Source organism: Ambystoma mexicanum, chromosome 11 (assembly GCF_040938575.1).
Source record: "Ambystoma mexicanum isolate Mex_15411 chromosome 11, UKY_AmexF1_1, whole genome shotgun sequence".
In the NCBI taxonomy this organism is placed as follows: domain Eukaryota; kingdom Metazoa; phylum Chordata; class Amphibia; order Caudata; family Ambystomatidae; genus Ambystoma; species Ambystoma mexicanum.
In genome coordinates this window covers 262,627,060-262,648,334 of record NC_090934.1, presented here as the reverse complement: position 1 = coordinate 262,648,334, position 21,275 = coordinate 262,627,060, and the positions used below count along the sequence as shown (strand labels likewise).

Below are 21,275 nucleotides of genomic sequence, written 5' to 3'. Positions count from 1 at the left end.
GGGCGAGCCAGATGCGCCGCAAATGACAGCACATCGTCCAGTGAGCATGCCAAGGGGTCAATCTGGTTGGTCCTGGCCCAGTGACAGAACCTCGTCCACTTGCTCTTGTACTGACTCATGGTGGAGTCGCTTCTTGCCCCCTGTATGATAGCCAGGTTGTCCTGTGACAAGTGCAGATGCTTCAGAGAGACCTGTTCAGGAACCAAGCTGCCAGTGCTAACTTCTGCAGAGCTGGGTGATCCACTGTGCCCCCTGCTGGGAGAATAGGTGGGCGGGTCCCCAAGGGGAAGCGTACCGATGGCTTATCTGTCAGCCGGAGAAGTTCAGACAACCAAGGTCTTGCTGGGCACCAAGAGGGGATCCAGGAAGAGCTTTATTCAGGTTGTTCCAGGGGATCTGCAATGCATCCTCCGGCAACCCTCTTCCGTGCCCCAGCCATGAAGCGAAGTGAAGGCATTTCCTGTTGCTCATGGTTGCGAATAGGTCTACCTGTGGGTGATCCCACCTGTCGAACATCCTGCTCAGGACCTCACCGTTCAAATGCCACTCATAGTTGTCGATCCCCAACCTGCTGAGCCTGTCTGCTTCCAAGTTGGATTCCCACGGAAGGTGGACTGCTGACAAATAGATGCTGTTAGTCAGTGCCCATTCCCAGAGGTCGCTGGACAGCCTGCAGAGAGGAGGGCACCTGGTACCTCCCTGCTTGTTGATTTAATATATAAAGGTGGAGCTGTTCATCTGTATGTATGTATGTAGACCAACTTGCTGCTGCTAATGGGCAGGATTGCCCTGAGAGTCAGACAGATGGCCATCATCTCGAGCCAGTTGATCTGTTCCAGCTGTTCCTGCCGTGACCATACCCCTTGGACACTGCGACTGCCCAGCGTAGCCCCCATCCCTCCAGGGATGAGTCAGTGGTAATGGTGATTTTCGGTAGAGGGCTGCCTGAAGGGCCTTCCCGCTAACAGGTTGGTCTCTGTACTCCACCCCTCTAGGTCCGGGTGAAGGTGCTGTGGTATGCGGACTAGGGCTGCCTGGGACCTCGTCTCCTGATTCGAAGAGGCTGAGAAATGCTGCTGTAGCCTCCTCATTCTGAATCTTGTGTGCGGCACAGCCATGAGACAAGCAACCCTTATTCGGAGCAGGTGCTGTTACAACCATGCTGAGGTTGCCGGTCTGCTGAGAAAATGCCTTGTGGCCTTCTTGATCGCTGTGATCTTCTCTGTTGATGGGAAGATCCCCCCCTGCCCTCGTATCCCAAATCAGGTCCAGGAATGTTAAAGACTGGGTGGTGAGCAACTTTGACTTCTTGAGGTTGATAGAGAATCCCAGAACTTATAGCGTATGCATGAGTGCTGAAGCTGTGTGATGTGCTGCCTCTGGAGACTCTGCCCGGATAAGCCAGTCGTCGAGGTATGGATAAAGGTGGTGGTCCTCCGCTGTGAGCAGGGCTGCTACGGAGTTCATCAACCTCGTAAATACCCTTGGGGCCAAGTTGAGGCCAAAGGGAAGAACCTTAAACTTAAAATGGAAGCCCATGATCCTGAACCTCAGGAAAGATGTGGCTCCCAAATGGGGACATGCAGGTAAGCATCCTTCAAATCCAGGGACCACATCCAGTCACCCCCACACAGAGTCTCCGCAATGAGAGCTGGAGTAACCATCTTGAACTTTTGAAGGGGTAAGGAAAGGTTCAAGAACGAAAGCTCTAGAACAACTCACAGGCCTCCCTGGTTCTTCTTCTAAATGGCGAATATCCGGGAACAGAGACCCATGCCTCGTTGTGAAGCTGGAACCTCCTCCACCGCTTGACTCGTGATGAGTGAGCGGATTTCTGCCAAGAGAGTTGCTGTCCCAATCTGAAGGAGTGTAGGGGAGTAAAGGGGGGATGACGGGATTGGCAGGCAGAAGCCCTTGGAGACTACAGAGAGGATCCATGGGTCCACAAACCTTGTCTGCCATGCATGGAAGTACATGTCAAGCCTACCCCCCACGGAGAATCGTGGATCTGGATGACATCATTACAACCTTTTGCCCTCTGAAGCTGCTGCCTGTGAGGGGGGACTAGAAAAACCCCTTGTGCGAGGATTTGCGCTGCTTGCGACTGTGCTGGCTGCGAGACCGGTCTGGTGCGTTGCTCCTGAAATCCTCTGAAGCCACCGAAGGTACGTGCTCTATCTAATCGCTGGTGACTCTGGCTGTAGTCCTTGGGAGCCGACTGTCAGGATTGCCATCTGAGAGCTATTCTTTTTGTCAAGTTTCTCGTCCGTGGTCGAGTGGAACAAGTTCCCCCCCACCCCCCAAATGACAGGTCTAGAATACACTCCTGCACATCTGGGTTAAATTTGGTTGCCTTCAGCCAACCAGTCCTCTTCATGTTGGTGGCGATACAGATCGCTCTACATGCTGTATCGATGTGAGCCACTGTAGACTCCATGATACTTGGGCCACAATTTTGGCTTCTGCCAACCCGCCATTAAAGCGTGCCTGACTCTGTGCAGGGAGCACTGGGAGGAAGTCCGCAATCTCCCTCCACAGCTTCTGATTCACTGCTGCCAGCATATCATCAGCGTTGGCCTGGCAAAGATGGAGTGTGACATTTGAGTAAGCCTTTTTGCCGTATGATTCCACTTTTCCTCCTTCCCAAGGAGTGCTGACGGAGCCACTAATGAAGACTGTGGCTTGGAGTATAGGGAGGCCGAAGCTACGACTGATGAATGCGGTTGAGGATGCACTGCCAGAATGTTATGTTAATACATTTATAGGGCGTCAAAGTCCGTGGGCATCCAGGCACCATAGCAGGGAAGGTAGTAAGAGAGGAGTTCTACTTATGCAAACAAAACAGTCTTCAGATGCTTTCTAAAAGCCAAATGGTTGTCAATTTTGCGCAGATGTTCTGGCATCGCGCTCCAGGCTCGTGCTGCCTTCACATCGAAAGCACGGCCATATCCACATACTCTCTTGACCCGATCTACCTCCAATAGGCAAGCCTTAGAGGAACGAAGATTTCTTTTAGGTTGATAGGCATTCAGCCTCTCTTTAAGATAGGCTAGTGTGTCACTGAAAACACATTTATGGCAGGTAGTCAGCAGTTTAAATTGAATCAGTGCCGAGACTGGCAACCAATGGAGTTTCTTTCGTGCCGCCGATGTTGGTTCAGTACGCTTCATCCAGTAGATAATGCGGACTGCTGAATTTTGGATCTTTTGTAGTTTATGGATATTGGTATTATTTGCACCTCCTAACATAGCATTACAATAATCTACACAAGGTAGAATCACTGCTCTAACCAGTTTTTCACAATTGTCTGTAGAGACTAGTGGGGCAACTTGCCGAAGCACCTTGAGGTGGCAGTTGGTGCTTTTGGTGATGGCATCCACATGGGCACCACTGTTCAGACTAGCTTCTAGGTAAGTACCTAGGGCCTTTACCTTATGTACTACCATGATCAGGCTACCATCAATTTTGAAGTTGGCATATAGGTGACCAAGCTTATCTCTGGCTTGTCGAGGACCATACAGCATAAATTCAGTCTTAGTAGCATTTAAACAAAGCCAGTATGTTGTCATCCAGCTCTTAATGGTCAAATAGACTGAGTCTAACACTTGTTGATCCTTTTCATAGTCCCCACTGATCTCCAATGCTAACTGGAAATCATCTGCATAGTTGCAGAAAAACAAATCCAGAGTCTCCAGATCCATGCAGACAGGAATAATATAAATGTTAAACAAAAGAGGGGAGATGCAAGCCCCCCGGGAAACTCCACAGGTAATGATTTCAGCCTCAGAAGCACTTTTCGCCCCAGTGAACTCGGGAGCAATGTCCCCCAAGGAATGACTTGAGCCAATGTATTGCCTCTACTGAAAGACCCCCAATGGTAGCCATCTGGTTCAAAAGGATCCCGTTATCTAGCAGGTCAAAGGCTGCCGATATGTCCAACATCAGCAGCCCCAACCTACTTTGTTCCAGTCCAGAAAGCATATGGGTCTGCAAATCTAGCAATGTGCTTTAGTACCATGAAAGCTCCGAAAGCCAGATTGCTTTTTATGTAGTATGCCAGCTCCCAGAACATAAGTCTGGAGTTGCAAAGTGGCAACCGTATCGATTAATTTAAGAAAGAAGAGTGTGTTAGTAATAGGCCTAAGATTGGCTCTAAACCAACTTTTTTTAATAGTGGAGTAACAGCTATATTTTTTTTCTTTTTTTTATACTTTCTTTATTGGTTTTACCAACAAGAGGTATAGGCCGGAGCCAAACAAAACGTCCCCATCCACCACCACCCACCCCCCTTGTCGACTCTCACATATTTGCAAATACAAACGGCGACAATTGTTACAGTTCAATCACGATTTGTAGGCATCACAGAGCACACATGGTGGCAGCAGTTGCAGTGTCCCGGAGCAGTTGGCATTACGGGCCGGCAAGTGTAAATTAGCGACCTGGAGTTAATTCCAGGGACTGTGCCCTCTGGTCCATGTCCAGCAGATATTGTCTAAGGGGGGCCAATAATCAAATGGGCGGCCTGTGGCCGGTAATGTGGCTGCATAGCTGGACTCCCTTTGTTTGCACAGTCTCATGCCGTCCAGCCACCTTGAGTATGTGGGAGGGTTGGGCCGGCCCCAAAATCTGGCCACTAGGTAACTAGCCACAGCTCAGTGCGGGTTCCTCCTTCGAAAAGGGCCAGCAGCCAGAATTCGGGTAAATCATATTTTGCAGGGGTAAGTATTTCAGACATCGTCTCTGCTATAGTATCGCAGAAGGGTCCAACCGCTACATTCTTTATGGTCTGAGGTATAAGACCACTTCAAAAGGAAGAATTTACAAACCTGTGGAGGAAGGGTGCAAAAATATCCTTATGCTCTAATATACTTTTGGATGGGCGGAGTTCTCACGGACAACTAGTGGGATGCATCATTTTAAGGACGTTCAGTGACTCAACTGTGGTTAATTCCTTGAACCTAAAATCTGTGTTAGGTCCCTGCTGGGATTGAAACCATATTCCATGCTTTGACGGCCCATTTCAGTATTAACAGTGTTGTCCTCTTCCCCTATCTTTTTGCTGACCACAGTAGTTTTTAGATGGGAAGAGACATTTCTAGTAAACTCTTCCATGATTTTTTTTCTGCCCATTTTTCAGCTTGTCGGAAAAAGCTCTCTGAACTCGGTTACGGTCTTCATAGGTTGGTTTTATAGAAGAACTAATAACTTCTCCCCCCACCCCTCATCCTGCATGTCCGACTTCTCGCCCGTCTCCCCTTCTGACGTCTCCACCCTCCTCTCCAAAGCCCACCCCACGTCTGCTCCAACAGACCCTCTCCCTTCCCTTTTTATCCCTAAAATCTACCCTCTACTTATTCCCTACTTAACTTTCTTCTTCAACACCTGCCTTTCCTCAGCTGCCGTCCCCTCTGCGTTCAAGCACGCCACTATCATCCCGATTTCGTAGAAACCTTCTGCTGATCCCCTTCTCTCCTCCAACTTCCGTCCTATCTCTCTTCTCCCATTCCTCTCTAAGCTACTCGAGCGCCTTGCCTACTCTCAGCTCTCAGCCTTTGTCGCAAATCTCTCTCTCCTACCCCCTCTCAGTTTCTCTTCCTTCCAAAACACTATCCTGAAACTGCCCTTACCTACATCCTTAACTCCCTCCTCTCCACTCGACAATCTAAGCAATCCTCTGTCCTTATTCTTCTTGACCTCTCCGCTGCCTGCAACACTGTCGATCACCCCCTTCTTCTCAACACTCTTTCTTCCTTTGGATTCAAAGGCTCTGTTCTTAACTGGATATCCTCTTATCTCTCCTCTCGCTCTTTTACTGTTTCCTGGGGAGGCCGGTCCTCTCCAACCCACCCTCTGGAGTACGGCGTACCCCAAGGTTCGGTGCTTGGCCCTTTCCTTTTCTCACTCTACACCTCCCTCCTTGCCCCTGTTCTCTCCTCGTCCGGCATTTCCCACCATTTCTACGCTGATGATATTCTGCTCTTCCTTTCCTTCTCTTCCTTCTCTACTGATCTCCATCTGAAACTCTCTTCCTATCTTAATGCCATAAAGAACTGGATGTCTTCCTGTTTTCTCTCCCTCAACACTGACAAGACTGAAGTCGTATTCTTCCCCTCCAACTCTCTTCCCCCTCCCTCTCCTCCACCTTTCATTCACTTTCCTCCTACTAATCTCCCTATCTCTCGCCATGCCCACAACCTAGGCATTCACTTTGACTCCTCTCTCTCTTTCTGCCACCATATCTCTCTCACTTCTCGGACCTGTTACTACCACCTTTTCAATATTCGCAAAGTCCGCCCCTCTCTCACTTTCCATGCTACTAAACTTAATCTCCTCCCTTATCTTCTCTCGCCTCTTCTTCTGCTCCTCCTTACTCTTTGGACTACCTACTTCTCATCTCGCCCCCCTCAAATGTATCTACCATTGTGCCGTCCGTACCCTCTGTCTCCTTACCTCCCGTGACTCCATCTCTGCTTCCCTTTCCTCCCTTGGCCAGCTTCCATTTCACTCCCAACTTAAATTTCACTTTCTCTGCCTAGTCTTTAAATCTCTCCATGGTCTTGCTCCCCCTTATCTCTCCTCCTTCCTCTCTTTCTACACTCCCTCCGTTTCTGCTGACCACTTCCTTCTCACTGTTCCTTCCGTCCCCTTGTGCACCCTCCCATTTCCGCTCCTTCAAGCTCCTAGCCCCCCTGCACTGGAACTCCTTACCTCTCTCAATCCGCTCTATTCCTACCTTCTCCTCATTCCGCACTTCCCTTAAATCTCTCCTTCTCCATTCCCCGCCTTGAAACCCCTTCCCCCTTCTTGCATCCCCTCTTTCCTTTATCTTTTTCCCCTTGATCATCTCCCTCCCCTCCCCCACCACCCCACTCTCACCCTTTCCCCTTCCATTTCCCTCCTCCTCACCCCTCCCTCTCCCTCACAGTCCTACTGCACTACTCTCCCTATTCCCTTCAGTTTAATTGCTCTTCTTACTGTTTTGTTGGACTGATTCATAATTGTAATTTTGCTTCTGCCGTTTTATTGTTATATGTATCAAGTTGTTAAAATGTTCAGCGTTTTGGAGTAAAGCGCTATATAAACAAAATAAATACAAATAACTACAGGCTTTTCCCAATATTTAAAAAGTCAGAAGAGCCTCTTTGTTTCATTCCCGGCATGATTAATTTGATCATTATAAAAACTACATTTGGCTTCTAAAATATTGGTCCGGTATTCTTTCTCTTTGGACCTCCAAGCTGCCAGATTTTCTGGAGATTTTTCTCTCAACCATACATGCTCCGTCTGTCTTTTATTGGCTTTAAGTTCCACTAGGGCAGGAGAGAAACATTTTTGGTGGTTTGGAAAATCTCTAACAGTTCTAGCTTTTAAAGGTGCAGTCTGTTCTAACATGCCTAAAATCTCATCATTCTAAGTACCAATTAAGATCTCAGATCATCAGAATCATTTGTTTTAGTCATCACACCCTCCAAGCATTCCGCAACAATAGGAGGAGTGACGGCCTTAAAATTCCTATTGAGTATTTTACGCACAGGTTTGTGTACTCTTTGTAAAGGGGATGGCAACTTCATTTGACAGGACACAAAGGAATGATTCGACCAGATGCAAGGGGCAGTGATGAAGTTGTCAATAATATTATTTCTGCTGCCTACCCAATCTAAGGTATGTCCTTTGGTGTGCGTTGGTTCCGAATTGTACATTATTTGGTGACTTTTTAGATGTTTTTCTAGCTCCAAAGATTTATTGTCCTTTATATCTCCCTTCCAAAGGTTGAAATCCCCTAGTATGACTAAGGCAGAATTTGTTGTTACCATTGGGGCTATTATATCAACAAGGTCCTCATTAAACTTTGAGGCTTCCCCTGGTGGTCGATAATGTAACACCAAGTTGATGCTAGGATTAAAGCTTGGGAGCAATGTAATATATATCGCATTGCAACCCTCACACTCAATCTTCGCATCATAGAAACCAAGCTCGTTTTTGCAAACAGCCACACCCCCTCCTGGAGCCCCTTCTCGATGCTACCCAAGGAAGACATAACCGGGGGTGGGGAGGATCACCTGCTCAATGGTAGGGCCGTGCACATCAGTAAGCCAGGTCTCGTGAATGAGGGAGTACCCATCCACCTGCCTATACGTGGCATCCAGCCGTTTATTGGTAGGCAGAGTAGTGTGCGGTTTCACCCATCTCTTCTTGGCAAGGGCTTCCACATACTTTTGCAGAAGGATGCTGGATCTTGTGGCCGGGCGAAGGGTCAGCCCTTCAGCCAGAACCCCTCGCCTCAGGTTGCTCGACTTGGAATCCCCAGGCATTCGGTTACACCCGCCAGCCTCTCGTGGAAAGCTTTAGCTGATGAGGGAGAATCCTGGTCCCCCTCGTCCGTGTCGCCTGCTGTGTCATGCAGGTCCGGAGCTGACAGAGGCGTGCCGGGTGCGGGCAGCTGTGGGGTACTGACAGGCAGTGCCGGAGGTATGCCGCGGAGGCAGCGCCTGCATATCTGGTGTGAGCATGGGAACCAAGGGTTGAACCGCTACCGGGGTTTGCGACACCGACGGGAGTCGAAGCGGTGTCGGGGGTAGCATTTCCTTAATGCCCCCCCTTAGGATGGTGTAGGGAATTCATGAGGGTAAGGAGCTTTTTGAAGAAGCTAGGAGAAGGGCCTAGAGGCGTGGGAGCCGTGTGGACGCTGCTGTCTTGGCAATCCTTGCCACACCCAGCTGGGCGCTGCATACCTACTCTGTGCAGGTGTGGTCAGGTAAGACGTGGAGCAGGTCACCGGAGTGGTCCAGTCTCACCTAGACGTGAGTTCCCATGCCTACTCTCCAGAAGGAGGCCTTGTCTGGCCTGGCGGCCATTTTGACATGCTCATGCCACGTGCCTGCTGCATGGTGGTTGATGAGTCGGTCCTGGTCTCCGTCTGAGCGCCTAAGAGCATGGGCTTGGACCTTACCTGCACCTCAAGTATAGATCTGGGAGGCGGAGTGCCCTCGGCCATGATGCCGGTAGTGCTGCGTGTAGGCGCCCTCTCGAGAAGGTTCCTGATAGTAGAGGAAAGACCCTTGGTGAGGTCACTGGTAAAAGAGTCTTGCGGCCCCTCAGCGGTGGGACCGGTAGAGTCTTGCGGCCCCTCAGCTGTTGGCCGGTAGCTCTGGGAGCCTGTCTCCTTGCTGGCCTTAGGACCTGAAAGGCCCCTCCCACTCTGGCGCTTCCCAGGGAAGAAGTCACCCTTGCGGGGTTGCGGAGGATAACAGGGCACCTACCTTGGGCCTGGTCTTCCTCCTCACGTAGGTCGTGAGGTCCTCTGGAGGTGATCTCTCAAACAGCTCGCTCCAACTGGCCAAGTGATTCTTGAGAGCTTGCAGGGTCAACGTGTCGCACGCGGAACAGCCTTCCCAGCCGTGGGCTGGGCCAATGCACCGGAGGCAGAGCGTGGGTGATTCGAAGTGGGGAAGTAACCCTCACAGGCCGGACACCTGCTAAAACCTACCGTCGTCAACATGTGCCAGTGGAGGAACTGTGGCACCAGAGGACAGAGTCTTCTCTAACAATCTAGGAGAAAACAGAGAGAATAATAAATACAAGTCTTCGGAGAAGAGCGCATGGAATTACAAGGCTGGAGGCCTAACCCAGCAGCGCTGGTGAAGTGGTCCATTCCTGTCCATGTGGAAAAGAGGACTGGGAAGTGGCGCAGGGGGGCGGAGACAGGGAAGCGCATGCTCCCAGGGTTAAATTTAAAGGGGCAGACAAGTTTTTCTGGCAAATAAGGTTCAGTTTCCCGTCCCTAGAGAGGGACGCCCATACAGTAAGGAGGAAAGTGGAGGGGACGTAGGACTAAGTTAGTGTTCCATTTCCGCAAAAATTCAGCTGTAAAACAAAAAAAACTGGAAGCATCACACAAATGGTCAACACAGAAGCAAAATCACCTGTGTTCCATCCCAGCGTCTGAAAACGCATCACCTACTAGTTGTTACTCTTTAGGGATTAATGGAGCACATACACACATTTGGCTCCTGTCTCTTTCATAATGAGTTTAGAACAAGCAGTAAGCATTGGAGATTTCACTCAGCCAAGACTGAAGTGGCTAACCTTCCTCATTCTTATCAAATCGTCCTCTCTTTCCGCAGGCTTCTGTTTTTAAGTGATAAAAAGAAAAAGTTGCTGGTTTTACTTGTTCATGTGAGTCACTCAAGTCTTTATCCTCATTACCTTTCCAAGAACATTCAGATAATAGATCACCACACACCTGAACTTGGTCCCCATTCGTGGTTGGCAGTGTAGTCTCCATGTGCTCTTTTCCAACCTGGTATTAAAGAGAGGTGCATTCACAATTAACATCTGCGACTTTCAAACGGGAAGCAAGCCATGCAACACTTGAGAAAAGTATCAGACTGCAGCTAGAGAGATGGTGCAATATCAACGTATCAGATAATGCTGCATTTGAGCAAATCACGGTGTGGCAGGAAGACGGAAGGCTTTCATAAGAAATCAGTGATTAATTTGCATGAAATATAACTTCAAAGAAGGTACATAATTGAATGGATTCTTTTGGGACTATTCAGTGAATATGGGGATGGGGGTATAACAGATTAGCAAGGAAGTGTTACTTACTTGTAGTCCTAGTTCGCCATCAAAGGTATTGCCATTGAATTCATAAATCTCCTCACCCAAGCGTATACTCTTGGAATCGTTTTTAACAATGGAGAGAAATCGCTCCTCCTAACGTTGAATTATTGCATCATAAAAATAATTCTATTTTGCCTATCTGACTTATTGTCTGACAACCTTTCAGCAAGACACATACATGACCTCACTGTACAGATTCCAAGTTGTTAGCTTCACAGGCAGGAAAAACAAGAAAACGATAAAGCATTGCACATAAGAAAACACAACACTAACTTTACAGCAGCAGTGAGTGGTGCCTCCCATGATGCACCGAATTGACAGTTGTAGGCAGTTCTTTTATGTGAAATACTTGAAGCAGTAAGGATCTCAATAACCATAATCCCATCTGAATTTGCCTCCTGACTATACCAGGAAGGTGAGCAGCTTGTTTATTAATTCACTGAAGATGCTTTGACAAGGTCACCTGTTTGTTGCCTACAGATGAAGACTGGTGAGCTCTGCAGTTAAGGAGAAACCACCCACTTGCTGATGCAATGCCTGGTGGCAGGGACAGGGTATATCAGAACTCCCAAGTCCTTCCCTGCATCATTGAGAATGCAATCACTGTCACAATCAACAAAGGGACTCCATATATCGATCAGAAATCTATTGTTCGCTGTCCCTGTAATGTGATTTTAACTCAACATATGGCTCACTTTCTACTTCTCTGCCCATTCTTTTATGGACCAAGGAAAAGGTTTGTATTACCCGTACTAAGGACATCAAACTGTAGGTTGCTTAATGAGGCACTACGATGCATACTAATCTTACCATCTAGAGAGGTAGTAGTGTCTGTCTACATGTTTCTAGAAGCAACAAAGCAGCCACTTGTGGGTATGCTGCAAAAATGATTGTGTATGTAGGACATGCATTACTTACTGTAATAGCATTTCTTATGATTGTATCTGCTTAGATTCACATGCTGTGCATATAGTCCGACATCTAGTGGTAACTGCAGAGTATTGCATCTTGTCTTCCGAGGATCGAAAGGGGACGTCGACATGGGCGTGCCTGTAACACTATCCCGAACGTGAAGTGTAGTGTACCCAAAATCCCTTACGCGTCGAGGTCCCTCCAACTGTATTTTTTCTGCCGCGAGAGAAATGCTATTACGGTAAGTAATGCAGGTATTCTGATGCTTGTTAATCTGCTTAGAATCACATGCTGTGCATAGACTAGCGAGCAGTACCCGGAGTTGGAGGAGGGATGTGAGAAGGAACAGTACTGAAAAGATGTCTTAGTACTGATTGTCCCACCTGAGAATCAGACCTATAGTGAGTGTCTAGGCAATAGTGTTTTGCAAAGGTGTGTACAGAACTCCAGGTTGCCGCTTTGCAAATGGACTCAGGAGGAACATTTGTAATTAATGCTATGGAAGCCCCAGTGCCCAGAGTAGAGTGTGCTCTAAGCTTGAAGGGCAGATTTCTCTTGGCAAGAGTGTAGCAGAGTGTGATGCAATTGACAATCCACCTTGAGATGGCTGATTTAGAGACAGGATCCCCTTCTCTACCAGCTGCCACTGAAACGAAAAACTGGTCCGACTTTCTAAGTGGTCTAGTTCTTTCCAGGTAGTACATGACTGTCCTACGCACATCAAGTCTGGTTAATACCAAATTTAGGTCCCATCTGGGAGCCAGGTTAGAAATGGGGGGATGAATTCTCTTCACCCCTTCCATGAAAGCTTTAATAACTGGGATCTTCCACCATGACACTTTCTGTTGGGACGTGGTATAGGCTGAGAGTGCAGCTAAGTGAACCTTCTGGGAATTAAATACCAGACCTGAGTCTAGTAAGTGAGTCCGGTATTACACAATAGGAATGGGAGAGCAGTCAATTGGATTGATGCCCTTGGAATTCCACCAGATGACGAAGCGTTTCCATTTATTGGAGTATCAATGTCTGGTGTTAGGTTTTCTTGCTTCCCCAAGTATATCCATGCATCTCTGAGGAAGTTGGAGCTGCCCGAACTGTCATGATCTCAGGAGCCAGGCCGCTAAATTGAGAGTCTGGGGCATGGATGAAGTATTTCCCCCTTGTCCTGAGATAGCATGTTGTATGGGCAAGGTAGTTTCATCGGAGGAGAGAGAGAGAGACATCTCCATCAGATGGGAGAACCAGGGTTGGCGTACCCACATCGGGGCCACCAATATCATGGTGACTGGTTCCTGGTGCATCTTGTGCACTATCTTGTTGAGAAGGGGAGTCAGGGGAAAAGCATAAACAAATTTCCCTGACCATGTTATCCAGAGACCGTTCCCCTTGGATGGCTTCTGAGGGTACCTGGAGGCGTAATCTGAGCATTGTGAATTTTCCAGAGTTGCGAACAAGTCGATCTCTGGGAAGCCCCATTCTGCGAAAACAGAGACGATGTCTTTGTGTAGTCCCCATTCGTACTCTAAGGGCAATGAGAAGTCTCTGCTGAGCACGTCTACCAGAAGATGAAGTTCCCCCTGGAAAGTGTTGAGACAATACTAGAAACATCTTGTGTTTGAGAGCCCACTTCCAAATGTTCTAGGACAGTTTGGACATCCCTGGAGAGTGAGTGCCCCCTTGTTTGTTCACGTAGTACATGGCTGTGGTGCTGTCTGTGAGGATCAGTACTGTCTTTCCCTGCAACTGCGTCTGAAAAGCTTTCAGTGCTTTGAATAGTGCAAGCAGATCCAACAGGTTTATGTGGTTGGAAGCTACTGCTGGGGACCAAACGCTGTGCGCCGTCTGTTGAAGGAGGTGAGCCACCCACCCCGTGAGAGATGCGTCCGTCGTGAGAGTGGCTTCTACTGCGTAGGTGGTGAAGGTTTTCCCTCAAACACCACTGCAGAGAGAACAAGGGCTGCTGAGACAACCACTAGATCTTCCCATTGTCCGCCGGTCTGACACCACTGGCTGTTGAGCCACTCTTGCATGGGACGCATGTGCAGAGATGCCATCATCCCTAACAGTCGCATGGCCTTGTGTACCGTCACCTCTCGACTGGCTACATACTGAGGGATCTGAAACAGCATGTTTTGAACCCTCTCGTTGGAAGGGAAGACAAGGCTGTCTTCTGTATGAATTAGAGCCCCCAGAATCTGCTTGACTTGGCTGGGGTCTAGGCTGGATTTCTTCTTGTTTATGGAGAATCGCAGACTGAATAAGAGGTCTATCGTCTTTTGAGTGTTCGATAGGCATGTTCCATAGGAGTCCCCTGTTATGAGCCAGTCGTCGAGGTAAGGATGAACTGGGATGGATTGCCTGTGCAGGTGTGCTGCTGCAACTGCCAGAACCTTCGTAAATACCCTTGGGGCTGAGGCAATGCCGAAGGGAAAGACCTTGATAGTGTTTGTCCTTTATCATGAACCTTAGGTATTTCCTGTGAGCTGGCAACATTGAAATATGAAAGTATGCACCTTTCATGTCCAATGTTGCCATGTAATCCCCCTGCGTTAGTAGAGGAATTACCTCTTGCAATGTTACCATCCAAAACTTTTGTGGTTTGACAATTTTCATCGCTGGGCGCAATTCTAGCACAGAGTGCATGGTGAGATCCCTTTTGGGTACAAGGACGTACACTGAATAAATACTCTTGTTTACCTGTAGAACGGGGGTGACTTCGATTGCGCCCTTTACCTGCAGTATCTCAACCTGGGAGGGGACCCGGACTTGAGAGTAATTTCTGAGCGGAGCCCGGGGAGCCTCTGGTGGTGGCGTTGCGACCCATACCTTTCGCGCAGTGTTGTCCTCTACGTGGATAAGGTTTTGTGGAGGCAGACACCTGTCCTGAGGACCAATTGTTGCCTGAACGATATTGGTTGTGTGGGGAAAGGGATTAGGACTGCCCACGAAAGGAGCGGCCAGAACTTCCTCCTCTCTGTTGAAAGCGTCTTTGAGTGATCCGATTCAAAGTCTTTAAAGTCTTGTGTTCCTTTTTGGACGTTTTTGGCCGTTTCCAGTGCCTCATCTGTCTCTGGTTTGAAACACAAGTTTTAAGCCAAGCATGGTTCTCCCTGCCGTCTCAGCAGCATCCGAAGTAGTCTTGAGGATGTTGTGGTTTACCTGATTACCCTCTGAAACCATTGAAAGCAGACGAGAATGCACTGGTTCAGGAACCACTTGAAGGCCTTCCTGTAGTAGGTTCCATTGGACGTCAGAATAGCTGGCCAACAGCGTGGTGTTGTTGGCTATATGGGTAGAATATGCTGCCGCAGTAGTGACTCTCTCTTCCCAAGAGCATACAACTTTTTACATTCTTTGTCTGGCGGAGCCTCGCCCGTGGACAAGAGGACCCCTACCATTTTTCTTTTACTCGTAACCACAAGAGAATTAGGGATGGCATGACCTCTAATATATTGGAGGTCAGAGGGTGAGGGGCAACTGTTTTTCCACCCGAGGGTTCACAGCCCTAGTCTGAGAGGGCGTTAACAAGGAAGGGGCGATGCGCCTTTTGATGGAATTGAGTAAAGGGATAGCCTGGCTGGCAGGAGGCTTCTCCTTTAATAGGTCTTCCACAAAGTCTGAATCTAACACCACCTCTTGCGTGGCTATTTGGAAGTGTTCTGCTGCCTTTTTCAGAATGGCATTAAACGGCATCTGGTCATCGACAGGTGAAGCCTGACGTAGGGGAGGAGGGTGGGTCCATACATATGGTATCCGGGTCCAGGGTATGGGTGGGTGAAAGCCAGGGTGGGTCATCCCCCTGCTGGTCATCCCCCCCCAATCCTGGCTCTGATCCGTGGTATCCACAAAAGGATCATCCTCCTGCAAGTAAGGGTCAAGGGGTTCTTCTTGATCTGTAAGGTCAAAAACCTCCTCATGAAGAGGACAGGATGTTTTCTGAAACGTGCCCACTGCAGGATAAAGGTCATCTTCCCTAGGCCTCTTAGGGGTGAACCTCTCAGAGAAGTCCGCAAATCTAGCCAACCTGTCCATACATACTTTTCTCTCTGGTCCATGGGGAAGAGCCAGATGTGTCCACAGGGGGAAAGTGCTCCTCCTGGGGATCCTCTAGCCTAGAATGCCGAGATTTATCCAGGAGGGTCTTAGATAAGGACTTGGGGCTTTCAGAATAATCCTCCCGCCCTTCTGGGCTTTCAGACGTGTCTTTGACTTTCGACGTGTCTTTAGACTGGCCTTTCTGTTTATTGGCTGCCGAAAAAATCTTAGCGAGGCTCTCGCTGATGTTTGGCGTTACCGGAAGGGGTTTAGGCTGTCTAGACTGTTGCATTACAGACTTCGACGCAACCGTAGCTTTATGCGTTGGCGCGCTCTTAGGAGGTGTCTCAATGCTCTTGCGAGATTTAGTGCTGGCACCCTTACTTGTAGATTGCCCGGACGCATGCCGCTGACGTGGTTGCGGGGAGGGCTGCCGATCACCCAAATCAGCGGGTGCCGTTGAGAAACTCAACTTACCCGTTGGCGCCTTGGACCGCTTCGACTGATCCGCTGAATTGGTACCGTGGGTTGTGTGTTTGGTCCTAAGGGTATTGTGTGCGTCCCTGTCGCTGGGGTGTACATTCCACATAGCAGGACTATCAACGTGCCTGGTGGGGGCAGGGACGGACGTCGTGGAGTGCACATGCTCTGATGTGAGGTCAATGGCAGCCGGGTCAGAGCCATGGCCACCGCTTAGCTCCTCATCACTTTCGGCGGCAGCAGCAGCGGGGGAGATACCCTCGGCCTGCGACATAGCGTAGGCCGCCCACCGCTTTAGTCAACGCTCCTTGATGGTCTTACAACGCAGGAGTAGGCAGTGATTACAGGACGCCTCGTCATGATTGAGGGGGAAGACACTTATTGCACCAATGGTGCTTGTCTTTCCAGGGTTTTTTAACCTTACAGGAAGGGCAAAATCTAAATGTTGTCCTGTCCATAGCTCAGGTGTGTGACAGCAACAGCAAAACCAACAGGGCAAAGAGAAGGGAGAAGTAAAGACATTCTTGAAAAGAATAGAACCCCCTCCCCAGACCCACTCTCCCTAGTGTATAGGCCGGCCAGAAGGCCCATCCACGCAGTCGGCAGCACCGACCGGAGCACCTGCCGTCGAAGCCTGTTCTTTGCTGTCTTCGGCGGTGGTGTAGGAAGTAATCGCCGAAGAGGGGATTATAATAAAACGACTGAAGGTCGATAAGTATAACAATATTGCAATGAGTAGAAGCTCCGCATAGGGCGACCAGCTAGCTGGGCGGAAAAAGACAACCTGAGGGACCACAACGCGTGTGGGATTTTGGGTACACTACACATCACGTTAGGGATAGTGTTACAGGCACGCCCATGTCGACGTCCCCTTTCGAACTTCGAAAGACAAGATGCAATACTCTGCGGTTAACTCTAGATGTCTGATTCTAAGCAGATTAACAAGCATCAGAACAAGACTTTATTGTGAATTTTACAGTGGTATCTTTTTATGTAGAGATTTAATGTTTCAATGTATTTGTTTTATTTCGTTGCAAAAAAGATTGTTTCTATCAAGTTTTGATCATGGATTTTTAATGGAATCTTCTTGCATAGAGACCTAACAATTCAATGTATTTGCATATTTTAAAAGTTTATAGTCTGTATCTTGTCTTTTATGGAGAAATGCTTTGAAATAAAGATTTTTAATTCAACAAAGGGACTCCACAGCATTCAAGAGAACATGCGCCTCATAAATGAGGGGAGACAAACCATATCATTGAATGCCCAAGTCAGCAACCTGCAGGAGGGAGAACATCAAGAGGAAAATCAGGGGCCATAAACACGGGCATAACAGTATTCAGCCTTGTTGGAACGAAAGCTGTAATAGCATGGGAAATTCTACAAAGGGGTAGGTAGGGATGTCGATGAGGAATACGTTGGAGGGACATCCAGTCGAAAGAACATTGTCAGTTGGTAAGTAACTTGTTCTTCGAATGGATTGTGTCCTCCAACGTATTCCTCATCCTTGACAGACTGCCAAAGCAGTATCCATGATTGGAGGAGGGAGTAGAATTTGTATATTCAAACTTTTAAAGGGCGGAATTAAGTACTGCCTTACCAAAAGCAACATCCTGAGCATGGGAAGCATCCAGAGAATAATGCTTTGTAAACATGTGTACTGAGGATCACATTGCAGCATCACATATGTTCTTAATAGGGACACCCCTTTGAAGGGCTGTCGATGTAGCCATGCCCCTGGTGGAAAGAGCACGTAAACCCTCAGGAGGGTCTTTGCCTGCCAGTCTGTAGCTTTCTGATATGGCTAGAATGATCCATCTAGACAAGGTCTGTTTGGTAACAGCCTGTCCCAGTATATATCCTGTATACCTTACAAAGAGCTGGTCATCCACTCTCAATTGTGACATTCTGGAGATGTAAAAGCTTAACGCTCTCCTAGGGTCCAGCCTATAGAGCCTTTCCTCTTCCTTACAAGGATGAGGTGGAGGATAGAAAGCCGGTAGCACGATATTCTGACTTAAATGGAAGTCTGAGACTATCTTAGGCAAGAAGGAGGGTTTTACCCTTAACACAACCCTGTCCTTGTGGAATATGGTAAAGGGTGGCTTGGAAGAAAGTGCCTGCAACTCGCTCACGTTACGTGCAAATGTTATAGCAACCAATAGTATTGTATTAAAGGTTAAAAACCTTAACGGACATGTGTGCAAAGGTTCAAATGGGCACACAGACATTTTAAAACCAGGTTGAGGTCCCAAACCAGAACCTGAAAAGGAGATGGAGGGAACACATTAGTGAGCCAGTTCTAGGTCCACGTTTCGAATGCAAAGGATCAAATTACCAAAGGGTCGAATCAAAAGGACCGAAAACCAAAGGGTTGTTTTTTTTGGTAGTAAAAACCACTTTTATTTCCAAAAAGGAAACCCACAAAAAAGAATTTAAAAAAAATTAATAATTCAACCCTTTTGTTTTAGGTCAAATTGACTCGACCCTATGGCATTCGATCCTTTTGGATTCGAACCTTTAACCGGACACCTAGTGAGCCCCTTTATAAATTGAGTCACCAGTGGAATCTTGAAAATAGGAGCATTGCTCTGATGAGCACTTAAAGATTGAGAGCGCTGCTAAGTAGCCCTTAATGGTGCCAACCTGAAGGCCTTTATGTGCTAATGAAATCAAAAAGGATCAAACATTTACAGTACTACACTGAAAAGGATCAACAATCTTTTCTCTGCACCAGTCGCAAAACTTATTCCAATGAAAGCAACACCTGCATTACATCATCCGGGAGGTCCCAATCCTTATATCTGAGCCTTTCAGAAACCAAGCGTGAAGGTTATGATTCTTGACCTCTGGATGGAGAACCCAACCCTCCTCTTGCGAGAGAAGGTCCTCCGTTTGTGGAAGACGCATCGGAGGACAGATGGTCATGTCCAGAAGGTCCGGATGCCATGTTCTTCAGGCCCAATCCGGGGCAATTAGGATAATGCGTTTCCCACACCTTCGCAACCTCCTGATTACATGAGGAATGCGAGGGACTGGAGGAAACGCCTCCAGTAGTGGGAACTCCCAGTCCACCTCAAACGCGTCTCCTAGAGCTCATCTCGGAGGAAATTCCCTTGAGCAGTACTGCTCGCACTTCCGGTTGGCACCGGTCGTGAAAAGATCCACCTGAGGGGTTCCCCCAAAGGGTGAAGATCTCTTGAATGACTTCCTGAGCTAGTTCCCACTCATGGGAGAACGTGCTCTGCCTGCTTAGAGCATCCGCTGCTGTGTGCTCCTCTCCGGCCAGGTGAACCGCCGACAGGGAGATTTGTTCTTGAATAGCCCAGTACCAGAGCTGCATTGCCTCTCTGCACAGAGGTAGTGACCCTAGACCTCCTGTCGTGTTGTCCGTCATTATCAGGACATTCTTTCCCCATACTGAGGGCAGGAAAGTCAGCGGTAATCTGATTGCTCTCAGCTCCAAACGACTGATGTGTAGTTTGGACTCCGATGGAGATCAACGACAGCTGATGGTCTGATCGTTGGCATGAGCTCCCCACCCCGTGAGTGAGGCGTCCATCACTACCGTTATCCCCATCCATGTTTGCCAAAAGGGTTCCCCCTTCAGAATATTCTCCTTGCAGGCCCACCACAGAAGATCCTGTGAGACTCTGGTTGGAATCTGAAGTCGGTCCAACATCCTTCCTGAGAATTGGGACCATTGTGTTCTTAGAGCCCATTGAAGAGATCTCATTCTCAGGCGGGCAGTCAGCACCAGAAAAATGCAGGATGCCATGTGGCCGAGCAACCTTAAAAATTTGAAGGCCAGAAGTCTCTGGGCACTCTGAAACTTTGTTACCATCAGAAGAATGTCTCAAGCCCTCACCTCGGGTGGCAAGCTCTTTCCCAAGGATGTATCTAACACAGCTCCGATGTATCAGAGCTTTCGGGAAGGTGTCATATGGGACGTCTTGTAATTGAGGGAGAAGCCCAGTCTGTGAAGAAAGTGGCAGGTAACATTGAGATGATCGAGGACTTGTTTGGGAGAACGTGCCCTGATCAGCCAATCTTCTAGGTGGGGGTAGACGTGAACACCCCCCACCCCCTCCTGAGACTCGATGCCACTGCTGCCATCAGTTTGGTGAAAACCCTCGGGCGGAGGTGAACCCGAATGGCAGGACTCGAAACTGAAAGCGCAAGCCGCCAACTGCGAACCTCAGGTACTTCCTGCGCTTGAGATGGATCAGCACATGAAAATAAGCATCCTGAAGGTCCAATGACACGAATCCTGGAGTTGGAGGGCCTGAAGGATCTGAGAAAGAGTGACCATCTTGAATTGGTCTTTCCTGAGTAACTTGTTCAAGTATCTGAAGTCCAAGATGGGTCTTAGTTCTCCGTCCTTTTTGGGAATCAAAAAATAGGGGGAATACCAACCCTTGTTCCTTTCTGCCACAGGCACCGGTTCTATATCGCCTTTCTCTAGCAGGGTTAACATTTCCTGCACAAGGAGCGGATCCGGAATCTTCAAAGAGTGTTTTTATGGGGCTTCTTTAGAAAAGGAAGGTCCGACTGGCGAGTTGTGACCCCAAGCCCTCAGAATGGTTTTGAAGTGGGTGTTGTTGCGGCTGATGGTACAGAGGCTGCTGTGTGAGCTGGCTTAGCAGCTTTACCTAGTCCACCACAAGGACATTTTCCTTGGCCTCTTTGACTGGCCATTCCTCTTGCCCATCCAAATGAGGAGTAGTAGCGAAAAGATCTACCCCTCCAAGGTTGATCCGTCAAAAGGCATGTTGTGAAGTCTAGCCTGCACATCAGGTGCAAAACCCGACTTCCGCAACCACACAAATCTGCGCATCACGGTGCTGGTAGCCATGGACCTGCTGATGCTATCTGCAGAATCCAATCCAGATTGAAGGGACTCAAACACGGCTTCCTTGCCATCCTTAACTATAGCCAGGAAGCTGTCCCTTTCCTCCCCTTCGGAATATGCTCTGCTGCCATAGAAATGCACTCCCACAGAGTGTACAAACAGTTTGCAAGGGCACAAGGGAAGTTGGCCGATTTCAATGCCATGCTCCCCGCAGAAAATACCTTTCGCGCCCATCCATCCACACGCTCATCGTCCCTATCAGGAGGGATGGTAGGGTACGCCGCTTGTTTTGAGGTAGCCATAGCTGCCTGGACCACCAGACTCTCAGGAGTGGGGTGTTTGGACAGTAGCCGGGGTTGCTTGTGGATGGGTG

At 48.5% G+C, this 21,275-nt stretch overlaps 1 protein-coding gene across 11 annotated transcripts in view; it reads right to left on the bottom strand.

Annotated features, from left to right (window-relative positions):
• The window catches only part of EPB41 (erythrocyte membrane protein band 4.1), a 2,030,480-nt gene that overhangs the window by 597,573 nt on the left and 1,411,632 nt on the right, over positions 1–21,275 (bottom strand). For 8 of the 11 annotated variants that reach the window (XM_069622988.1, XM_069622989.1, XM_069622987.1 and 5 more), the window contains 2 exons: positions 10,244–10,300; positions 10,087–10,128 (listed from right to left, as the gene is read on the bottom strand). In XM_069622988.1, the coding sequence (XP_069479089.1) occupies positions 10,087–10,128; positions 10,244–10,300 (99 nt within the window). The remainder of the gene's footprint in view (positions 1–10,086; positions 10,129–10,243; positions 10,301–21,275) is intronic. The other 3 variants (XM_069622992.1, XM_069622997.1, XM_069622994.1) reach the window with 1 other exon arrangement.